The sequence below is a fragment of the Lampris incognitus genome, chromosome 4, assembly GCF_029633865.1.
Source record: "Lampris incognitus isolate fLamInc1 chromosome 4, fLamInc1.hap2, whole genome shotgun sequence".
Classification (NCBI taxonomy): domain Eukaryota; kingdom Metazoa; phylum Chordata; class Actinopteri; order Lampriformes; family Lampridae; genus Lampris; species Lampris incognitus.
In genome coordinates, this window is record NC_079214.1 from 28,470,883 (window position 1) to 28,494,481 (window position 23,599).

At 41.4% G+C, this 23,599-nt stretch overlaps 1 protein-coding gene across 2 annotated transcripts; it reads right to left on the reverse strand.

Moving 5' to 3' along the window:
* Positions 1–9,247: 9,247 nt before the first annotated feature.
* Positions 9,248–23,053, reverse strand: rhoua (ras homolog family member Ua). Of its 2 annotated transcripts, XM_056279159.1 has the most exons (5): positions 22,524–23,053; positions 22,134–22,192; positions 17,860–18,048; positions 17,430–17,619; positions 9,248–10,469 (listed from the first exon to the last, which is right to left on the reverse strand). In XM_056279159.1, exons 1-5 carry the CDS (start codon positions 22,792–22,794, stop codon positions 10,423–10,425), a joined length of 756 nt encoding a protein of 251 aa, XP_056135134.1. In that variant the 5' UTR covers positions 22,795–23,053; the 3' UTR covers positions 9,248–10,422. The 2 variants fall into 2 exon arrangements, with proteins under 2 accessions (XP_056135134.1, XP_056135133.1); XM_056279158.1 differs by lacking the exon at positions 9,248–10,469 and having other exon boundaries at positions 15,276–17,619.
* Positions 23,054–23,599: the final 546 nt, after the last annotated feature.

Here is a 23,599-nt window from a genome sequence, read left to right on the forward strand (position 1 = left end):
TCTCTTACCCTTTCTGTCTGTTCACATTTGTGTCAGCTCAGAGTTGAACACAAGACAAAAGTTCTGGCTCAGTGCCATGAGCCTATCCGCTGGGAACTGTTTGTGTGTGTGTGTGTGTGTGTGTGTGTGTGTGTGTGTGTGTGTGTGTGTGTGTGTATACCAGCTGGTTACATCTGGTTTGGAAACCACAGAGAGGCTGCTCTCTCCCACCTCTCAATATCAGCTACTAATCCTTACTTCCCGTGTGTGTGTGTGTGTGTGTGTGTGTGTGTGTGTGTGTGTGTGTGTGTGTGTGTGTGTGTGTGTGTGTGTGTGTGTGTGTGTGACAGAAAGAGACTGTGCATGTGCATATGTTACTGACTCCAGCTCTTAAATTATTCCTAGTTTGTTTTTCTGTGTAAGGTTACTGATGAGCCCCAAATAGAGGGGCAAGGGCACAATCTGTAAAGAAGTATTTCAAATCTATATTGTCAGTATCTTGCCATAGTTTGTTCACATATGTTTAATCTTGTCCTTTTTTATTCAATGTCCTCAATCTGCGGAACAAAATACATGGCTGAAAGAGAGGAAGGTCCCTGGTATGAGTCCTTTTTTTTTTCTTTTTGAGCCGTCCCGGTCGCTGCTCCACCCCCTCTCAGCCGATCCGGGGAGCTACCCGATCGACCAGAGGAGGCGCTAGTGCAGCGACCAGGACAAATACACATATCCGACTTCCCACCCGCAGACACGGCCAATTGTGTCTGCAGGGACGCCCGACCAAGCCGGAGGTAACATGGGGATTCGACCCGGCGATTCCGTGTTGGTACGCAACGGAACAGACCGCTACGCTACCCGGACGCCGGTCCTCCCGCCCCCCCACTGACGCCGCTGATGACGACGAAGAAATCCCTTTTCTTAACCCGCTGTAACGAGGCTGCCGCCTCCCACGGGCCTTGTTTTTTTTTCCGACCCGCATTCCGGGAACTCTGCCTCTGATTGGCTAGCACTCGTTGCCTCCGTTGATTAGGGTTAGGATTAGGGATAGGGTTAGCCAATCAGAGATAGAGTAGGGGCGGGTCTTCCCGGAATCCAGGTGGGAAAAATAATAACGCCTCCCACGGCCATGACTACGCCTTTATGGCGACAGAATAGTGCCAAAAAGCACTCGCGCGATAAAACGTGCATTCGGGCGTATTATATTATTTCACACACGTAGATACTAACTGCGAGCGCGCAAATTATCTCTGTGCGCGCGCACTCAGTGGAAACTGCTCCCCGAGCATACCGTTAAAATGGAAATTTCCACCGACAGCTCCAAAAGAAAAGACCAATTTTTCGACGGTCAAGAACCCACCTACGGCAGCTAAAAAAAAGACGAAGGTGTAAATTTCGGTAATGTAATAAATCGAGCTGAAAAGTACATCTTATCTCTGTGCATTTAATCACGTCTCGTCTGCTCCATGGCTGTCTCATGTTCTGATCCTAGAAAGTTCTGCGCACGAACCTTAACCCTCTACAATAAACCAATACTGCCACCTACTGGCCCGGCGGGGACATACATAATTTGAAGAACACCCTTGTCCCATTAACTAACAGAGGTGCCGTCCATTTGTCTGTTCCCACTGCATCTGAAAGGGGAAATATGAAAGTGTGGAAAGTAATAGATGAATGCCAAATTAAACTTTACGCATGGTTACTGAGAGACATCAGCTTATTGGGTCGAATCTTTTTAACTAAAATGGAAAGTATCTCAAGGTACATCTATCCAGCATACTAAATTGCCATCCCAAACAGCCATTAAAAAAAATCAATCAGGTTAATTTTGATTACATTTGGAAGAGGAAAATTCATTATGGTAAGAGAGCAGAGATGATCAAAGAATTAAAGATGGAGACCTACAAGCCATCGATTTTGATTTTATGAACGGAACCCTGAAAATCAATTGGTTAAAATAATTTCTGAATAACTACAACCTTTGGTAACATATTCCAAGGGAAATTTTCAAAAAATCGGGAGGTATACAATTCTTACGCAAATGCAATTACACTATTAAAAGACTTCCAGTTAAATTATCACTTTTTCACCAGCAGGTCCTTTTGTATTGGAAACTTTTATACAATCATAATTTCACCCCTCACAACATTCCGATATGGAATAATAGATGCATCACGGTTAGAAACAAGTCACTGTATGACAAGAACTGGATGGAGAAAGGTATGTATTTGGTCAGTGATTCACTTAGTTGATAGCAGTGGCAGTATCTTGTCATATGAGAATTTCTGCCTTAAATATGTTTTGATTGGCATTTGTAACACATTTATATCCATAACTAAAGCAATCCCCAATTCTACCTTATGTTTGATTAGAGGAATCTTAACCGACTCCACTCCTATCACCCCTAGTCTTCCAAATTTTTTAGTCGGAGATTGTGATTTTAATGGAATCAAACTCCCAAACAAAACAATTAGGAATATGTTTGATTACATTGCTTACCCTATTATATACAGAAACTCAATCTCACAACATTATTTGAAATGTACTATTCAAAAGTTATGGACTAAATATTTAAAATTCCCCATAGCCCCAAAAGCAAAGGAAATCCAGTTTAAAATTCTGAATGGCGTGTACCCATCTAGTGACTTGTTATGACAGCGATTTGGAATCGAAACTAATAATTGTGTAGTCTGTGATGATATTGAAACGACTGATCATTTATTTTTCCACTGTATGTATTCTGAAGCTTTATGGATTGATATACATGACTGGTTGTTCCCAAAAGTTTTTGAACTTGGAAACTTCTCTCACAAGGACATTATTTATGAACTTGTCATGGACAACAAAGATGACCTTCTGATTAACACCATTCTCATCCTTGGAAAATTTTATATACACAAATCAAAGTATATGAAAGTGAAACCTAAGTTTTATGTGTTTCTTAATGAGATTCTTTCATACATAAAAGCCCTGAAATTCATGAAAATGAAGAATGCAATGACACATTCTAGTATAATAGAATGTGATTTACAAAGCAAACCCTAGCCCTTTAAGATAGTTTTGTTTTGTTTCATGTAATATCGTTTCATCTCTTATCTGTGATGTTTTTTCTTTTTTATTATATTTTTATGCACCTGTTCCTTTTTGTGCAATGTGAAGCTCTCAAAGCCAAGCTGTTTGTATATGCAGTTGTTCAATAAAACATTTTTTTTCCAATTCTTCTTTTTCTTCTTCTTCCTCCTCCTCCTCCTCCGGTTTGTTCCGTTTCTCAGGGGTCGCCACAGTGGATTTTTGCCCTCCATAGCTTTCGTCTGATGCATCCCTCTCCCGCAGTCCAACCTTCCTCATGTCCTCGTCTATCTGGTCTCTCCATCTTTTCCTTGGTCTTTCCTTTTTTTCTTTTGCCAGGTATCCAGGTCCAACACATTCTTTCCTATATAATCTATGCCTCCTCTCTGTACATGTCCAAACCATCTCAACCTTGTCTCTCTCAACTTCTCATCCATTCTTCTGATCTTGAACATAGCTCTCACTTCTTCATTTCGCTTCTGGTCTTTTCTAGTCACTCCCAAGGACCAACGCAGCATGTTCATCTCTGCTACCTGTAATGTAGGTTCTAGCCTCTCTGTTGTTGTCACTGCTTCCATACCATATCAGTCAATCAAGTTGCATTATATATAGCACTTTTCTAGCTGCAACAGCCACTCAAAGGGCTTTACAAGTAATTCACACACACACACACACACACACACACACACACACACACACACACACACACACACACACACACACACACACACACAAGAGAGGATTCATCTTTGAGGGTGTCATGCTCGGTGATGGCATCGTTGACGGCCGTCTTGGCCAGGTAGCAGGCAGATAGAGCATGGCAGGCCTAACCATTGATTTGTATACTTTGCCCTTTACCCTCAACGGCATTCTTTTGTCACAAAGTACTCGAGCTACCTTTCTCCATGAATTCCACCCAGATCGTATCCTTTTCTTGACTTCCTTCCCACCACCGCCTTCTGTCTGTATTGTCGATCCTAAGTACTTGAATTCGTTAACTTCTGGGACATCTTCTCCTAAGGTCAATCCTGGACTTTCTACTTGCTTATTTATACACAGGCACTCAGTCTTTGTTCTGCTGATCTTTCGTCCTCTAATCTCTACCACTTCTCTCCAATCTTCAAGGTCTCTCTCCAACCTTTCCTTGTCCTCGTTTGCTAGCACGATGTCATCAGCAAACATCAAACAAGGTATATGCCAACATTAATCAGAACAAGAAGCAAACATGCCTCATCCCGTTTATCTTTTTCCCTAAAGATTGAAGTTTGTTTTCTTCCGTTTTCCTGATAACAACAGCTTCATCCAGACTTTAAGCTTAACTCGTTTAACACTTACTTATACATGCAATGTGTCGTTTCTAATCGAATGCTGGCTTCTATCATCACACACCATGTGAATAACAACAACAAATCAAAATAGATGAACGGCTTTGACCCTCCTTGAGCAAACAAGGCCAGGGAATTCAAACAGAGAGGTCGCAGATGGACATTCTGTTTACCGATGTCTGTCGTTTTCCAGCACCATCCACAGATAGTGGTCCACTGTGATCTGTGCATAGTTCACGGGGAACGGCGAGTGCAAGTCAAGTCTATGGTGGACAGGATGTGTCGGGCCTTCGAACAACAAAGAGTCTGTGCTGATTCCTGTGTTTTCCAATGCAGGAGTCTTGGTAGTGAGAGAGGTCACGGGGTTCATTTTGTTTCTATAGCTATATTCAGCCACCCCTATTGATATCTATCAATGTTTCACTTCAGGAAACCCGAGAGCCCCTTTAACTTGATAAATGATTAATAAACTTGACTAATCATTACATAATTTGATTAATACTTAGGGGTTAATGACCTCTTCTCCCCACGAGGGGCCAGGGCTCAGCCCCCCTTCTTGCCAAGGTACCCTTAAGCAGGGCACTTAAACAGGCATCTTTTAAACAAGACATGCAAATCCCATCCAACCCACACAAACAGACTGAGCCAGTGCACCGTGCAGTGAGTTTAACCCCCAGAAAATTTTTGAAATAGGTATTAAGATGAAGAAATTACATTAGCTATTATTTAGACTTGAGTAGCTAACTGTGTGCATGCAAATGTTATCAGCTGACTGGAGATAAATGTTTAGAAAGAAGTGAGGGTGGATGGGTCAGGGGACTTTGTGAATGTGTCACAGTATTTCTCAGCAGAGTTAATCCCAAAGGGCACAATCTGTAAACATGACACGTTCACAAATACTGTGTGTGTGTGTGTGCGCGCGCGCGTGCGCGCACACACGCACACACGCACACACACACACACACGCACCAGCAACTTGCTCAAATAAACAACCTCCTTTTCAAGGTCTCTCCACAGGGAGGGAGAGTGAGACACAGAGAAAGAGGTAATCCGAGAGAGAGTGAGAGAGAGAGAGAGAGAGAGAGAGAGAGAGAGAGAGAGAGAGAGAGAGAGAGAGAGAGAGAGAGAGAGAGAGAGAGACAGAGAGAGAGACAGAGACAGAGACAGAGACAGAGACAGAGATACTGTAAGAGGGAAAAGGAGAGACAGAGAAAATAGGGAAAGTGAGAGTAAGGGAGAAACAAAAAGAGGGGTGTGAGAGAGACAGAAAAAAAGTGTGAGAGAGAAAACAAGACTTGAATGGCGATACAGGCCAATCAGACAGCGGTTTGCCCCACCCTCCCCCAAAAAAAGAAGATTCAAACAGCGTGCATCAAACCATTTTGAATCTTTTTAAACTCTCGCTGTGTGTGTGTGTGTGTGTGTGTGTGTTTGAGATTTCAATCTAGTGTGTGCTCGGTCAAAGCGTGTCTGACAATACACATCCGTGTACTGCGTAGATGAAAGGGATATCAAAAGCCAGCAAAGATGGGTCAGTATTGGCTTAAATTGAAAATGTGCAAAATGTGGTGTCTTGTGAAAACTTCATTAGCCATGCAAACTCAGGTAATTGCGTTTTCAGCACCTATTGTTGATTAAAATCTTTAAAATTCTGTGGAATGAACCATTCAGTAACATAAAAAAACAAATTCTGTGATTAGAAATGCATAGGTTCTTAGGATAGACGGTGTTGTATATTGTTGTATATATTGTACTTATTGTAAAGCCCTTCGGGACTACCTTGTGATTTTGGGCCATACAAATAAACGTCATAAGATCTGGCTTCATTTAAGCTGTTTAAGAAATACAATTGTGTGTATGTATGTGTGCATGCGTGCGTGCGTGCGTGCGTGCATGTGTGCGTGTGTGTGTGTGTGGCTGTTGCACGTATGCTATCTCATGGCTACCAGAGAGAAGGTGAAATCTTTCAGTTTAAGTGAGAAGCTGTGGTTTGCTTCCTAATTCAGCAGAATTTCTGAGGCGTTTTAGGAGGTGCAGATTCCACGTGGCCCTGCTGTTAAACCACAGGCCTCCAAATGTCATAAGCATTGTGTAATAATTTTAATGAAGGCCATAATCATATGAAGTAACAGTAACAATAGGGGGTTTAGGTGAATAATCTTTATTGCAGTTCTCACATTATACTGAAGGTGCTTAGGTTAGCTTACACTGTTGACCGTTTCTTTGTTTATTAATACACTAAATGAAAAGTAAAAGGTGACTCGTGTTTTTGGGGTCGTCCTTGTAGTTTCGTGTGAATTTCTTACAGCCGTGGTCTTGAGCGTTTATAATACAGATTGATTCTACATAATATCACCCAATTTAGCACGAGGTCTATGTGAAAAACATGAACATGTTTGCCTTTGGTTGCTAGCCCACCATTCCACGGCATTTTCATTACAGTGATAATTGATGAGTTCATAACAATCTCACAGTGTTTTATGCAGATGACCTTCAGTTGAAGGCTTTGACTCCTCAACATTGTATTCTGAAATTGATTTCTCCAATATAATTTGAGGAGTTGTTTTAAGAGAGGACAGCAATACTTTCACTGCTACCTGGTGAGCCACTAAATACGCTCTCTCTCTCTCTCGCTCTCTCTGTCACACACACACACACACTCTCTCACTCTCACACTCTCTCTCTAACACACACACACACACACTCTCTCTCTCTCTCTCTCAATCTCCCTCCCTGTCTCTGAAAACCCCCACCAAGTGTGTCTATAAATCACAACAATAAAATGTGTTTAAATAACTCACTTTACTCAGAGTGGTCTCTCTCTGTGATTCCATGGACATATTTATTGCCCTCTCTCCTCTCGACCCCCCCCCCGTCAGGCCCAAAGTTACCCCAAGTCACCTTTCATTACTCTCTGGGGTTTTTTTTTCTTTTGTTCTCTCTTTTTTTCTCTTTAACCTAAATGAGACGTTTTTGCTGGCATCTCCTATATTTTCCTCTCCCTTTCTCTGGTTTTGTTGTGCAGTCACTCCGTCACCTTCTATCCAGTTCTCCCTTCGAGTTATTATTCCCTGTTTTCATAGTCTGTTTTCTCCTCCCTCCCCCTTCTTGCTCTTTCTCTGACACCCTCCACCCATCTGTCATTCCCTCTCACTGTCTCCTTACATCACACTCTCCCTATTTGGCTCTCTCTCTCTCTCTCTCTCTCTCTCTCTCTCTCTCTCTCTCTCTCTCTCTCTCTCTCTCTCACACACACACACACACACACAGAGAAACACAGTGCAGCTGCTGTCCACCTACACATTGATTAAGACAATAGTTTGTTAGGGCATTGGGGATTCTGCTTGTTAAGAGTCGGGGCTGACGTAACTCTGGCTCCTCCTTAGGTTATATAATACACACATATGCACATACAGTATAGATACTCCTGTTAAATAGGTATAGGAATACAGATGGAGATACATACACACCGCCACAGATGACAAAGGTGTGCAAAGAAATGGATTAGAAGGGAGACAAAGACACAAAGAAAGTGCAAAAATGCGTTTCTTTGGTTGCTACATGGTTGTGTTTCTCCCCTGAATTTTGCGTGTGATCATTTGTGGGTTAGTATTTTAAATGTTTGGTACATCTAGTAAGACAAACAGCCAACCAATAAAACAAACGCAAGTTGTCATTGCTTTTTTTTTTTTGACGGAGGATTATCTGACCACGCAACAAAACCAAGCTTCTCATTACTGGTTTCAAAGTTGTCAGGCATATGGAGTATTTTCTTTTTGGAAAATGTATTTGACACACACTAAACCCAGTAACAAAGTTTAGATATTTTATTGCCTGTAATGGCAACCCTGAGCCCCCAACCACCACCGCCACCACCACGATCTCTGAGAGACGAAACATGCTTCTTCACAAAAATCACATGACGGGCTTCCAAATAAAGTTCTTACATAAGCATGAGAGCCCTCAGCGCTGACATATCAGTGGGTCTGAAGATTGTGCTGTTCGGTGTGTGGCTGTACCTTAAGACATCAAAAGGCCGTATGCGAGGATCATGTCTGAAGTCAGAGGACTTTATGTGGGTGTTTGTGTGTCTGATGCCTCGCTGAGAGTAGGGGTGACTGTCTGTACAGTGTGTTATGATTATATCTTATGACAGAGGGCTTTGTGTGGCTGTGTGTGCGCGCGTGCACGTATATGTGTGCATGTCCCCTCAGCTCTGTTGTGACGCGTGTCAGCTGAGCACAGCATGGCTTTTACACTTGGTGAGCACAAAGCGCCCTGCTGTAAAGCAAAACACCACTTCAAAAAAAAAATTAAAAAAATAAAACTTTCAGTTTTGAACCACAATCATCCACGCTAGCAAACAAAAGCCCAGGCTGTACTTTAAGATAAATCACAGTAAAAGGACTCAATTTCCTGCAGGCCTGCAAGCACCTAAGCCCCCTTCAGATAAAGCTATGTTGTTGAGTTTGGTTTCATGACACTACAGAGAACTCTGATGTTTTCTTTTTGAAGATCCCTTTTGAAAGAGCCATGAGAATATGTTTATGCTTAGACACAAAACTAAAAAGATTCATGACCAACACAATCATCACCGTCTTGACGCGATGTAGCTTACAATAAAGGCTTTGTAGTTATGTAGTATATAGTGAATGGCTCACAGTCATCTGAACACTATGTATCTCATGACTACTCTTGTCAGGCTTCTTAAACATGCACATCGGCTATCAGCAGATTCTCAATCACACATCTGACCTATTGCAGGGGCAGGGTAATAAACTTTATATGGGCTCAGGCTCAAATGGGAGCTGTAGAATACAGCAACTACCGCTGGGAAATGGAGGTTAAGTGCTTTGATTCAACATCAACAAAACGGATGCTTGTATTGTACCAGTCATTCTTTATTCCTCAACAGTGCTATCAAACTTGTATACAAACATGTCCCCGTTTCAACAACACCTTCATTTTAACAAGCAAATCATTGTAAGATTGTAATGATTTTTTACAACAGCTATGTGTCCCACAACAGCTTTCGATCAGTGTTAACATGCATTGAAAGTGCTATACTGAGTACAAACTGATATCCCCCATTCCTTGAGTGGGTTGGTCTCACATGCTCCCAAGCATTAAAAATCGTCTCCTAGAGTGAGCACTGGTGTGCTTTAGGGGGTTATCAAACAAAGAATTCCAATGTAACATAAAAAAGTGGATGGCTGCACCTCTTTCAGTTCCCTCCTTCTTGCAAAACCCCCGATATGATCTCAATTTGCTGTTTCTGATCTTTCAGTGTCAATGATGCTTAGCAGGCCTCGGAATTTGGTGTCTGGATTAACTGGCATTGAACAAACTGTGTCTAGGGCGGGACCTTAAGACAGTCTTTTACACACGGTCATAGTGTAGTATTGCATCTCGGCACAGACTGCATTGTCACTCTTTCCTTTACCCTATTTTCCTGCAAATATGGAGATGGTAATAAAGCTAAAACCTCTGCAAGTAAGAAACAATGCCTACGCGAGGCAGACTTTTGCCATGGTGGCAAATGGCCATTTCTAATTTGAAGCCAGATATGCAGCAGTTTCTCCATTATGGACTTTTAGCAACAAATGTAGGTATTGCCTGCATGGATACCATGTCAAAATTCTACTCGAAAAAATTGTGTTTTGGTGTCGTGGGAATCAATTAGATCACCCAAATTCATCGGAATAACTGAATTACACCCATGAATTTGTTGTCCTTTTTGCTCATCTCCTTTATTACATCCATGTTGGCCACCTAAATTTTGCATTTACAACCAGGCCAAATAGCGAGCAAAGTTTTGCATCTATTCCAAATACAGAACACACAAATCATGCTTTACCTCTTGTCACATCCAAACTTCGCCGTGTACTTCTCTGTCTGTCTTTCTAGATGACCATTTCCACTGTCTGCCCCTCTGTGACTGTCCTAACATAGATTAACTCACTTGCTAAGAACCATCCTCCCTACATAGCAGAGCCATACATCAGACTTACAGCGCATGTTGAGTAGACTGCTGTGTAACATATTGAGACTCATATCATGAGGGAAAACACTGGAAGTCCCATGGCTCAATCCTTTGAGTTTCTATCTTGTGTAGAAGACAAAAAAAAAAGAAAGAAGAGAAAACAGAAACAAAACTATAATCATCTGCAAAACCTTATGAGAAACCTGTAATAACACACTGTGCAATGTTTCTTTGTTTAACTTACTGGTAGATAACAGAGCAAGATATCAGGTTGTTCTGGCTATGGCTGAATTATGCAATCATGATCATGTTGTATGATCATGATCATGATCAAATGATCATGTTGCATATAGAATAAGACATGTAGAATTTGCCACAAGTCTGACCCAAATTTCAATCTTTATTTTTTTATTTTTTTTAACCAGATTTGTATTTTTTTCTTATTTTTTCTTTTTTTTTGCTGGTGTCCTTATTCCTATGCAAGACTCAAAAGAAAGACAAAAGGGGCTAAGATGTCTCAAAAAATAATTTAAAAAAATGCAAAAAAACAAAAAACATAAAAACAAAAAGTCAAGTTGTCTAAATACAGGAAAGCCAAACAATTTAACCTGGTAAAACAACCAATATTGATCAGATTGGTGCCACAAAGCATTACTCTCATTTTATAGTTCTGTGTAAACACTGTAAATGATGCATCTGAGCCATGTGTTGCTGTGTACATGCAGTGCTACATCCCATATGCAGCCTGCTTTACATGACCATGATGTTCAGCAATTAGTTTTAACAGTCAATCCATTTAATGCTGGAAGTGATGAAACAATACAGACGGCATGTCATCTGTCTTCACATAGATCCATGGCCATTAACCCACTAAGGTCTGTGAATAGTCTGCACACACACACATGCACACAATAGCAGACGAGATGACTAGCAGTATATCATGCCTATACCAAAGTCACATACAATGGTATTTCCTACCCTGGGGGGAGAAATGTCAATGGCCAACTCACAGCAAGAACATCCACAGAAAATACCAGACAGCAACAATATCACCCAGCTTTTGAAAAAATAGCGAGCGTCTCAAACTTATGTCTAAACTAAGCAGGATCTGACCGGTCTACTCTGCAACATTTCTCAGTTGATTCGCAGGGCTCAGATTCAATTTCAAAAGGTTTTGATAAAATTGGGCTCCCTACCACATGGAGCTACAGGAGTGGATTACATCAACTTGAAGGACAGCACTACTTTATTCTGGAAAGTCATGGGTGAGGATGACATTTTCATTTGAGTTTGTATGTCTCTTGATGTTTGCATCATACATCATGAGTCGTCTTGTTTTGATTTTGCCTATCTGTGAACCAAATATCCCATACTAAAAGATTTTAATTGATTCTGAATTAAGTGAATGTCACAGTGTACATGAGCTCATTTCATTGCACAGCAACGATCAACCGCTGACCCCGAGTCATGAACACTGTAACCAGTAAGGCCACTTAGCTTAGTAAAACTAGGGTTTGTTTTTTGTTTTTTTTGTTTTTTTTGCTGGTGTCATTATTCCTATGCAAGACTATAAAAAAAGACAAAGGGGGACTAAGATGTTGACAACACAGTGAAGTACAATCTTGATCTCTCTTCAGTAATCATAAGATAAAAAGTAGTATAAGCTAGTCTGGAAATCAGTTGTTTCAGAGGCACAGGTTTGTATGTGATGTGAAAATTCATGTGGTCCTAAGCCTACTTAAGAAAATAGACGCATGTCTCAGCGGCTGCTGCAGCATTAATGGCAGGGTAAGAAATCTCTGTCATGGCTGCCATTGTAAAATGAACGCAGGCCGGACGAACAGTTGAACACTTCGACAACCACTGAAGGGCAGTGAGAAAATGTATTATTGAAAAATGAAAGGAAAAGGTGCAGAGCAACTGGATTAGTAAAATAATAAACTCATAAACTCCAGCTCAACAAATCAACAAAAAAAATAAATTCACAGAATATGTACAAATTACTCACACTTAACAGTTTTGGACAAACCTGACTATCATAACAAAAAGAAGGGAAAAAAAGTCACACCGTATTATTAGCAGCCATAAATAGTGATTAATAAAGGAGTAATAGGGCACTTATAAGCTCCTACAACATAGTTAACTTTTTTTTTACTACTTTTATTAATCCCCTGTGGGGCAATTCTTTCTCTGCCTTTAACCCATCCTAGCTGTGTAGCCAGGAGCAGTGGGCAGCCGCCGTGCAGCACCCAGGGACCAACTCCCGTTCGTCTTTCCATTGTCTCAGTCAGGGGCACAGACAGGAGTATTAACCCTAACATGCATGTCTTTTTGATGGTGGGAGAGACCGGAGCACCCGGAGGAAACCCACCGCAGACAAGGAGAGAACATGCAAACTCCACACAGAAAGGACCTGGGATGTCCAAGCTTGGACAACCCCGGGGTTCGAACCCAGGACCTTCTTGCTGTGAGGCAAGAGCACTAACCACTGGGCCACTGGGCCACCATAGCATATTATTGCTATTATACAACAACCCAAGCAGCATTAATAAAACAGTTAATAATGTTAGCCCACTGCTAATGGTAATGAGTATGTTGTAAGAGCTTAAAAGTGCTTTATTACTCATTTATTAATGACTATTTACAGCTACTCATTATAAAGCTTTACCAAAAACAACCCCACAACATTCTCATTTAATAGTTTGTTATGAATCCGTCCTCCTTTGCTATTGACATAGACAAAATAAAGTATATTTTTAAAAATTAAAAATACACAGAGCACTCGATTGACAATCTTTTTAAGTGTTCACATTTAAGATGATCAAGATGTACTGAAAGATAAATCAAGCTTGTCTACTAGAACAAATATTTGCAGCAAAAGAAATTCATTGCTTACAACTGCCTAGGTGACACAAGTGGATGGTTGGCAAGAGAAATATTTTGAATTTACATCTTGAAATTTTGAATTATGTGCTCCTCTGTTTCAATACATGGTGCTTCATTATTCATATGAAAAAAAAACACTATTAATGTAGCTTGTGGAGGAAACAGCAGTGTGCACTGAAAAACATGTGTGTACTTCTATCATGCTGTTCAGATGACTGAAATACTGATAAAAAGACTTGTTCCACTCAATGGCATTATGCAAAAGAGAAAGACTACAGCCCAATATGTTTACTTATCCTATCCAGGTCAATTATCAGTAACCACAATCCATAAGTATAACACCAGAATTTTTATCCAAGAGCAAAAAAAATAAATTCAAAATCATTACTTTTGCAAAATGCTGCATCACCACTATGGCAGGATGTACAGTGCATCCGGAAAGTATTCACACCCCTTCACTTTCCCCACATTTTGTTATGTTACAGCCTTATTCCAAAATGGATTAAATTCCTTTTTTTCTCATCAATCTACACACAATACCCCATAATGACAAAGTGAAAAAGGTTTTGTAGAAATTTTTGCAAATTTATTAAAAATAAAAAACTGAAATATTGCATGTACATAAGTATTCACACCCTTTGCTATGACACTCAAGATTGAGCTCAGGTTCATCCTGTTTCCACTGATCATCCTTGAGATGTTTCTACATCTTGATTGGAGTCCACCTGTAGTAAATTCAATTGATTGGACATGATTTGGAAAGACACACACCTGTCTACATAAGGTCCCACTGTCGACAGTGCATGTCAGAGCAGAAACCAAGCCATGAAGTCAAAGGAATTGTCTGTGGACCTCCGAGACAGGGTTGTATCGAGGTGATCTGGGGAAGGGTACAAAAAAATTTCTACAGCTTCGAAGGTCCCGAAGAGCACAGTGGTCTTGAACATTCGTAAATGGAAGAAGTTTGGATCCACCAGGACTCTTCCTAGAGCTGGCCGCCCAGCCAAACTGAGCAATCAGGGGAGAAGGGCCTTGGTCAGGGAGGTGACCAAGAACCCGATGGTCACTCTGACAGAGCTCCAGAGTTCCTCTGTGGAGATGGGAGAACCTTCCAGAAGGACAACCATCTCTGCAGCACTCCACCAATCAGGCCTTTGTGTTAGAGTGGCCAGACGGAAGCCTCTGCTCAGTAAAAGGCGCATGACAGCCCACTTGGAGTTTGCCAGAAAGCACCTAAAGGACTCTCAGACCATGAGAAACAAGATTCTCTGGTCTGATGAAACCAAGATTGAGCTCTTTGGCTTGAATGCCAAACGTCACGTCTGGAGGAAACCAGGCACCTCTCATCACCTTGCTAATACCATCCCTACAGTGAAGCACAGCGGTGGCAGCATCATGCTGTGGGGATGTTTTTCAGCGGCAGGAACTGGGAGACTAGTCAGGCTCGAGGGAAAGATGAATGGAGCAAAGTACAGAGAGATCCTTGATGAAAACCTGCTCCAGAGCGCTCAGGACCTCAGACTGGGGCGAAGGTTTACCTTTCAACATGACACCGACGCTAAGCACACAGCCAAGACAACGAAGGAGTGGCTTCGGGACAAGTCTGTGGATGTCCTTGAGTGGCCCTGCCAGAGCAAAGACTTGAACCCCATTGAACATCTCTGGAAAGACCTGAAAATAGCTGTGCAGCGACGCTCCCCATCTAACCTTACAGAGCTCGAGAGGATCTGCAGAGAAGAATGGGAGAAATACCCCAAATATAGGTGTGCCAAGCTTGTAGCTTCATACCCAAGAAGACTTGAGGCTGTAATTGCTGCCAAGGGTGCCTCAACCAAGTACTGAGTAAAGGGTGTGAATACTTATGTACATGCAATATTTCAGTATTTTATTTTTAATAAATTTGCAAAAATTTCTACAAAACCTTTTTTGCTTTGTCATTATCGGGTATTGAGTGTAGATTGATGAGAAAAAAAAGGAATTTAATCCATTTTGGAATAAGGCTGTAACATAACAAAATGTGGGGAAAGTGAAGGGATGTGAATACTTTCCGGATGCGCTGTATGTGAGATGGAGGAGTTCTGTTATGGCTACCAATCTATGTGAAACATGGGGGAAAAAATAGCCAAAGTTTGTCAGTGATTTTTAACATGTGTTCTTTCCACTATTATACAAGGTCCTTTTCCATGAATTAGATACCTACTATATTTTTTGTGTGGTTTTATCACTGCTCCAGAATTCCAATAATGGAAATTTCTCAAAAATGGAAGAAGATGCTGAGCAATGACCTGAGGATTTACTTTCTATCAAAGAAAGAACTGTTAATGACAAAATGATCCAGCCCATGACCTATATGGCCAAAACATTGGTTGTGTCCACTATCACTCTACTACAAGGTCCAGCTCCGAGCTTCCAAATTATTTTGGACCAAACAGCAACAACACATTGCAAGGTTACTCGAAAACAATTTTTTATAAAAAGGACCAGACTAAAAACCATACCTAATGTAAATCCAGTAGTCTGTTCCTGTTATTCTAATATGAAATAAGATCAGAGTAATCCCCCATCCTTATTCCATATAAAAATTAATAGGCAAAAAAATATTCTAAGAGTCACTGTAGTAACTTGTCCATTGGACTTGGAACCATACGAACTAGGCTATTAAGAAAGGGGTGGGTCTACTTTTTTTTTCCTTAGACAATACCAGCTACTTCTTAATTCTCACAACTGTACCTTCTTGATAATTTTAGGCATCAAATTAGTAGATAGTGAGCCAGGTAAAATCCAGACAGGGGCTAGTCTTAGTGACTCTCATGTGACTTTTTCATGTCTACCTATGCAGTGATCAGATTTGAGTCAGGAAGTTAAAAATCATATGATCGATGTGGAAGGCTTTGGTTATGAACCCCGTCTAGTTCTAGTAGTAGTACAGCCTATCATGGCCAGTGCTCCCTATAGGCTGAATAGAAACGTGCCAAGGGCTTCACACATCCTTTCATTTATTTTTCATCTCTAACAAACAAAGGAATGAATGTTAATGTTCTTACACGATATATCAATAACAAATTTTGCCTAGGGCCTCCATTAGTCTAGAGCCAGCCCTGGTCCAACTCATGAGCCTTATACCAAAAATGGGAGAAAAATAGAGCTGTGTAAGAAAGTGGCCAAAGTTTAGATGAATGGGAATCGAAAGCTTAATGTAGGTCACACAGTATAGTGTTTAAATCCAAAACAATCTATTTCACTTCCTGAAAAACAGTGCTTCATAACACTAGACCTTGGCTGTTTTTGTTTGTTTATTGTTGGTTTTCTTTTTTTGGGGGGGGGGGGCTTACTAGAAAATCAATCTAAACACAAATGATATGACATCAAAACCAGATTAAAACCAGGCTAAAATATCAGGGCTTTGGTTTCCCCCCTCCCCCGTCTTTTGCAATGGATAAAATTGAGTCTTTCTAAGACATACAATATTATCTCATTTACAGTAGCTAGGAAACATTCCACTTGAGCAGTGGTCCTAAATCATGCATCACTGAGGGCCATGCGTATGCAGACTTGCCTCCCAACCCAACACTGCACCAGCTGATTTCAATGATTAGTCGTCCCATCTGGCTGAAGGTGCACTAATCAGTGAATTTACCTGGTGTAGTGTTGGTAATGATGCATAATTGAGAACCACTGGACAAGAACCTGTCTAAAACCAATACAAGAAAGGTTCAGACTTAATTTGGAGTTTCCGTTCACACATGGCAGGCCACACAGTAGTACCTCCTCCACTAATGGACCTGTACTGTACTTGTACCAGAACCATGTTAAAATTAAAACCAGTTGGGAAAAGGACTGAATCTGGCTTCAGATCCAAAATATATTCCATATCCATTCTAAGTCATGTAGAGGTATAGTTCTTTGTCCAGTACAGGTTCTGCTAGAATCACACAAGGCTCAATAGTAGATTCCATCCTGGGGAAAATATGATCACTGACCTATGACTAGCCCAAGCAAGACCAACCCCAGCTTAATCCAAACCAGGATAGGGTCAAACAGGTCTATGGTTGAAATTAGTCTCAAAACCAAGATAATATTGAGTCCTCAATCCTTCACAGGTCTATTCTAGGCCACACAGCAGTACTTTTTCCACCATGACTTAGACAGGTCCTTCATTTTGTCCGGTGTCTGCTGTTGTCGTTTTTGTTTACCTCCAGAGCGATTGCGGGAGTTGTAATTTTGCAGGCTGGCCAGAATGGCTGCATCAAACACTTCTTTCAGGTTCTTCTGAGTCAAAGAGGAACACTCCATGTAAGACACAGCTCCAATTTCTAAAGCGCAGTCTCTGGCATCTTCTGGGTCCACAGGCCGCTCTCGGTATTTGGCCAGTTCAATCAGAATCTAAAGAGATAGAGGTAGAGGTCAGCAGAAATTGTCTTCCATGAGGATAAAACAAACTATCCACCTTTATTTATGCCATATCATCAAACATTCATGAGAAACTGCTACAATGACAAAAAAATACTTCATCATGAAAATTGGTATGGGAATTGGGTGCCCCTCATATGAACAAGGTCATAGATGATTGGGGGTTTAAACCCATCCAACCAATAATCTTTGGGTAAATACATACTGACAAACCTTAACATCCTCTCTAAGATCACACTGGGTCCCGACAAGGACCAACGGGGCAAGAGGGGCATGTCTACGGATCTCTGGAGCCCACTTCTCAGGAACATTCTGGAAGGAAGTGGGGCTAACCACACTAAAGCAGAGCAGGAAGACGTCAGCGTTGGTGTAGCACAGAGGCCGTAGCTTGTCAAACTCATCCTGAAGATCAGGTGGGAGATGGAGAGATGAAATGAGAAAGGGACAAGAGGGAGAGGAAGAACAAGAACAGGATAATTAATTAGAAAAGAATTATGTTGCACTTTTCCAAGCAAAGTTACAAAGTACCTTACAAGCAACAAACAGTTAAGTGCAGTTCAATATGAGGCAAGAGCAAAGTAGCACATGTAAAATGATAGAAATGTTAAAATCAACAGAGTGAAAAATGTAACAGTCTATAGCACGAAAGTAGAATAACATAAAATGGCTGTAAAAGACAAACTCAAACTAGCGCAATACTTTAGGCTAGCATTAAGTTGCATAAAAGCTATAAAGATGGGTTTTGAGCAGTAATTCAAAATTGGTACTGAGCAGGCAAGTCTGATTTCCTCAAGTAGGGTGTCCCATGATTTGGAGGCCTTGCCTGCAAAAGCTCGCTTGCCTTTTTGTCTTTAATCAGGAACTCTTGAGTGGCGAGGAGGGCCTCGGGCTAGGATTCGGTGCATAGAGGTTTAAAAGAGATACAGCTAAGGGCCAAACCACACTGTGCTTTAAATGTGATAAAAACATTTAGAAATCAACTTCAAACTGAACTGGTAGCTGGTGAAGAGATGCAAGGACTGGAGTGATGTGGTCTCTGTGTCTGTCTCCTGTTTACACCCTGACAGCTACATTTTGCTCTAGCTGTAGACAGGAGAGACGGCTTTTTACTGATACTGTAATAGATAAAGTTGCAGTAATCAAACCGAGAAGAAACAAAAGCATGCAAGATATTTTCCAAGTTAGCAAAGGATCAAAATCAATTAATTTCAGAAATGTTCCTACATTTGCAAAAACAAAAAAAAAACATGACAGAACTTTCTTTACTTGTACATAAAATGTCAAGGTTAGATCCAAATAATACACCTAATATTAGGAAGTGGCTTTATGGTTGAGATTAGACTGCCAAGATTACTGCATACAATTTGGGGGTCAAATTGAAACGTTTTCAAATTTGCACTCGTTGAGTTGTAAAAAGATTTGTAACATCTAGCAGCATTTAATGCAGGGGTGGGCAATCTTGTCCAGAATGGGCCGGTGTGGGTGACGGTTTTTGTTCCAACCAAGCAGTTACACACCTGATCCCACTAATCAACTAGTAGAGTCTTTACTGAGGAACATGATTAGGAGACACAGGTGTGTAATTGCCTGGTTGGAACAAAAACCTTCACCCAGACTGGCCCTTTCTGGACAAGATTGCCCACCCCTGGATGTCTGCCATGGTAACCTAACGTGGTCATTTTAATTCATGGGTATGTACACAACTGAGGGTCTTCCAAATAGGTATGGAAAAATATGTTGTGTTTCTGAATTATATGACCAATAGAGAGCATGTATGAACTGGGAAGAATTGAAGGATGTGCAAACTGAAAAGACAGTGAGCTGGGTTATGAAGAAATATGAAAGAGAGGAGTGGAAGAGAGAGAGAGAACATGAGAAAAGGAGAGAAAGATGGACTGTACAGCTGGAAGCAATGAGAAGAAAAAGGGGATGCGAGAGGAACAAAGGCAGTCAGTCATAAGATGCATTGAGGAGAGAAGTGGAAAGGTCATAGCAGGAGCTGAAATGACAACTTTTGAGAAGTTTGACTTGGTATGTAACTGTGTATTTGTGTGTGTTATGAGTGTGTGTGTGTGTGTATTTCTTTTATCAATGTTGTAATAAAGCATGTACAATATATCAGTCTACAGGTCAGTGTATTGACAGTATGCATTTATAAGAGTGTGTGTGTATGGTACGTGTGTTCAAAATGACAAACGGAGAGAGTGTGGGTTGTTATAGAGTTTACTTATGTACATGTTTGTATGTGTGTGTGAGAGAGGGAGAGACAGGAGGTAAAGAGAGTGTTTTCACTGACAGACTACCAAGACAATGACTAAGATTCCACCCAGACCTCCACTTACTGATTTACAGCAACCTACAAAGACACATACGTTTGTCTCCACACCTCTTTCTATCCTTTTATCTTTCCCCATAATCTTCCTCTCCCTGTTCCACCCAATCCATTCAGTCAGCATGTGGACTCCTCACAGCATGTCCTGAGGAAATAATAATCACAGTGACGATAGCCCTCGTGGTGGTAGTAGTGGTGATAGAGAGAGAGAACGCGTGAGAGAGAGTGTGTGTGTGTGTGTGTGTGTGTGTGTGTGTGTAAGAGGTCCAAACTGAAATCTGTGTTCAGTTTCACCTGAGGCATCAAAAATGTCCCTCTATCATCTTTCCCCTTTGTGCTTATCTATCTATCCATCCATCCATTATCCAAGCTGCTTATCCTAATCAGGGTCAAAGGGATGCTGGAGCCTATCCCAGCAGTCATTGGGCGGCAGGGGAGAAGACACCCTAGACAGGCCACGCCGACACACACACACACATAGGGACAATTTAGTATGACCGGTTCACCTGACCTACATGTCTTTGGACTGTGGGAGGAAACTGGAGCACCCGAAGGAAAACCACGCAGACACAGGGAGAACATGCAAACTCCACACTAATGACAACCCTCAAGGTTAGACTACCCTAGGGTTCGAACCCCGGACCTTCTTGCTGTGAGGCGACCGCGCTAACCACTGCGCCACCGTGTTGCCTTTGTGTTTATCTAACTGGTTTGAAAATGCCTTTTATTCTCATATTCAATGACTGGTCTCCTGATGCACTGATTAATACTTATTAGTTGGTGTATCAGGAGACCATGATACATTAATCATTACATTATCATGTAATGTATCATTACATGAGACATTAAGACCATTAATGCTTCCAAATAAGTTTTGAACATATTTGGAAGCTGCACTTTTTTATTGTTTGAAATTGTTGGAGCCAACTGTGTTTTTTTCATTTGTGATGGGATCTGATCTCATCAAATAATATCCATCAGTAAAAGTCCCTCCATCCAAGTGACCACATATACTCGATATATCCAGGCCTGGGGCACTGACACAAAATATGTTGTTGCCCAGTTAATGATTAAGTTAAGAAAATGCTTAGTGCTCTTAACTGACAAGAACCATTTCACAGTTGATGTCAAAATGTTACCTAATTCATAATAATAATAATAATAATAATGATAACTATAATAATAATAATAATAAATGAGAAAAAGAAAAACACAAAAATCATAACAATAAGGGACTACATTAGAATAAGTTGAAAAAGATGAGTTTTAAACAGTGATTTAAAGGATGATGTAGTTTCTCAGCTGCATATTCTCACACAGGTCATTCTAAAGTCAAGGCCCTTATGGCAAAAGTCCAGTCAGGGTTTCCAGTGAACAGTGAAACATTTCTAAATCTGCACTGACAGTCCGATGTTCTTATGTTCTTACTTCGCTTTGACATTAAATATTTCTGGAGGTCCACTATGAATCTACACAGACATGTACCCAGACAGGTTTAGTTTAAGTCCGAAACTGATTTGTAGAGGGATTAAAGGTATGTACAGTACCAATGCTAGTTTTACAGCGCTCTTACTGAGATCTGGTAAATATTAAAGTCGATTCTACACCTGACCTCTGACCTATTAAGAGATGCCAGGACTGGTGTGAGGGGATTATGTCTGTGAGATTGTCACATTTTGCTGGAGATGTGAGAGAGACTGCTTGGGTGATGCCAGAAGAAAGAGCACTTATAGGATTTCTCAAAGAACTATGTGAAAATTCTGTTTTGTTTTCTTGTATGAGACCCATTGGTGGGGCCAACACTGCTTACTCTGTTGTTTATGAGAAAGAAAAAAAGACAGATGAACAGACAGAGTCAGCAACTCACTGTCCTTTATACAAGTCAATAATATCTTTCTGTCTATACCTCTTCATCCCATTTGCTCTCTCTCTCTTGCGCACACACTCTCTCTCTCTCTCTCTGCAGAGGGCATTGTTTCTTGGTGACATTCCAGTAATAATGTCAGGAAGACAGGAAATGCAAAGGCTTGTAGTTTGTGTGTTTCTGTGTCTGCATGTGTGTGTGTGTGTGTGTGTGTGTGTGTGTGTGTGTGTGTGTGTGTGTGTGTGTGTGTGTGTGTGTGTGTGTGTAGTATGTGTGTGTGTTGCCACTGACCTGTCCAGCTGTGTCACAGAGTTGTAGTTTGACCGGCTGCCCGTCTACTGATACCATTGCTAAAGATACACACACACACACACACACACACACACACACACACACACACACACACACACACACACACACACACACACACACACAGAAGAATGCACTATTTACCATAAAAAGAGCAACATTACAAGAATCAGTCTCATAGGCATGATTTGTAGCTGTCAAAGGACGTTTCGGTAAAGGCTTTTAACTGGATGTACCCAAATTCAAGTCCTGTAAATCAACTTGTACATCTCACATCCATTGTTGAAACATGTTAATACATTAATGTACAGAGACACATTTAACATTTGAATTGACCAGTGTCGATCAGATCTTGAGTTAGTTTCACTTTACCTGAAAAGTTGTCAAACGCGGTGGGGACATATTCCGTGGGATAGCCGTTGGTGGTGTAGCTGACAACCAGGCTGGTTTTCCCCACAGCTCCGTCCCCGACCAGCACACACTTCACACGCCGCTTCCCTCCTCTGTCGCCCTCCAACACAGCTCCGGACCACCGGGTCCTGCCGGCGCCCTTTTCCCGACTTCGGAGCCTCCTCGGCGGGACGGGGGGAGCGGGGGACACTGGCGGCTTGTATTCTCCATCGCCTTGCGGAGGCATTGACATGGAAGAAGGATGACAAGTAAAAGACCCGGAGGAGGATAATCAGCAAGTGGCAAAGCTTCCCATCCTTCTGATATCAGCCGCGAAAGCGTCTGACAACTGACTTATTGTTGTTAATGATGTCCGTCCGTTTTGTTTCCATAATTAAATCCTTAAAGTTGGAATCGGTGCCAGGGGTTGAGAGTAGTGGCCGTGGCTCTATCGGTCACGTCAACAAGTCCGCGGCCGGATCCCAAAGAAAAAGTTTATTCATCCGCCCGCAAGTTTCCTCCCATCCAATCGTCCAACCGACAAATGCAACTTGCCCCCCCTCGCCCCCACCCTCCCACGCGCGCGCACACACACACACACACCGCCGCCCCCTCTCCGTTCCTCGGGAACTGGGTGACGTCATGACCCACCATGCGCAGAGAGAAAATGTAGAGCTGACTTGATCGAGTCGAGATTGTCATCGTTATAAAAACCATAATAACTACTAGTGTGAATAATCGTGTAGCAAACTGAATATTTTAACATTCAGCCAATCCTCAGGGGTCACTTTAACTCGTAATTACCTGCCCGGAATGTTTTCACTCTCACGCAAAAGCGTATTATCACCTGAGGACGGGTTGTTTTATGAACATTGATTTTGTTGAGGTGTATGAATTCATTTAATATCCGTTAGGTGTTAGGGACATGGCATCGTGATTATATTGTAACATGCATGGATAATTCGCTACAATATGGAGGAATCAAAATCTATACCCGCCAACAATCACTAACATTTTTTTTAAACTGTCCCATGAATTGAGGTTTTCTGGTAGGCTTT

Bases quoted from the DNA above. Each gene is read 5' to 3' on its own strand.
- rhoua (XM_056279158.1), bottom strand. From the start codon at position 22,794: ATGTCAATGCCTCCGCAAGGCGATGGAGAATACAAGCCGCCAGTGTCC. The intron at 18,049-22,133 runs GTCAGTGGCAAC...CCTGATCTTCAG, and splicing joins TCTGTGACACAGCTGGACAG to GATGAGTTTGACAAGCTACG. The intron at 17,620-17,859 runs GTTTGTCAGTAT...CTATCTCTTTAG, and splicing joins ATCTTAGAGAGGATGTTAAG to ATTCTGATTGAACTGGCCAA.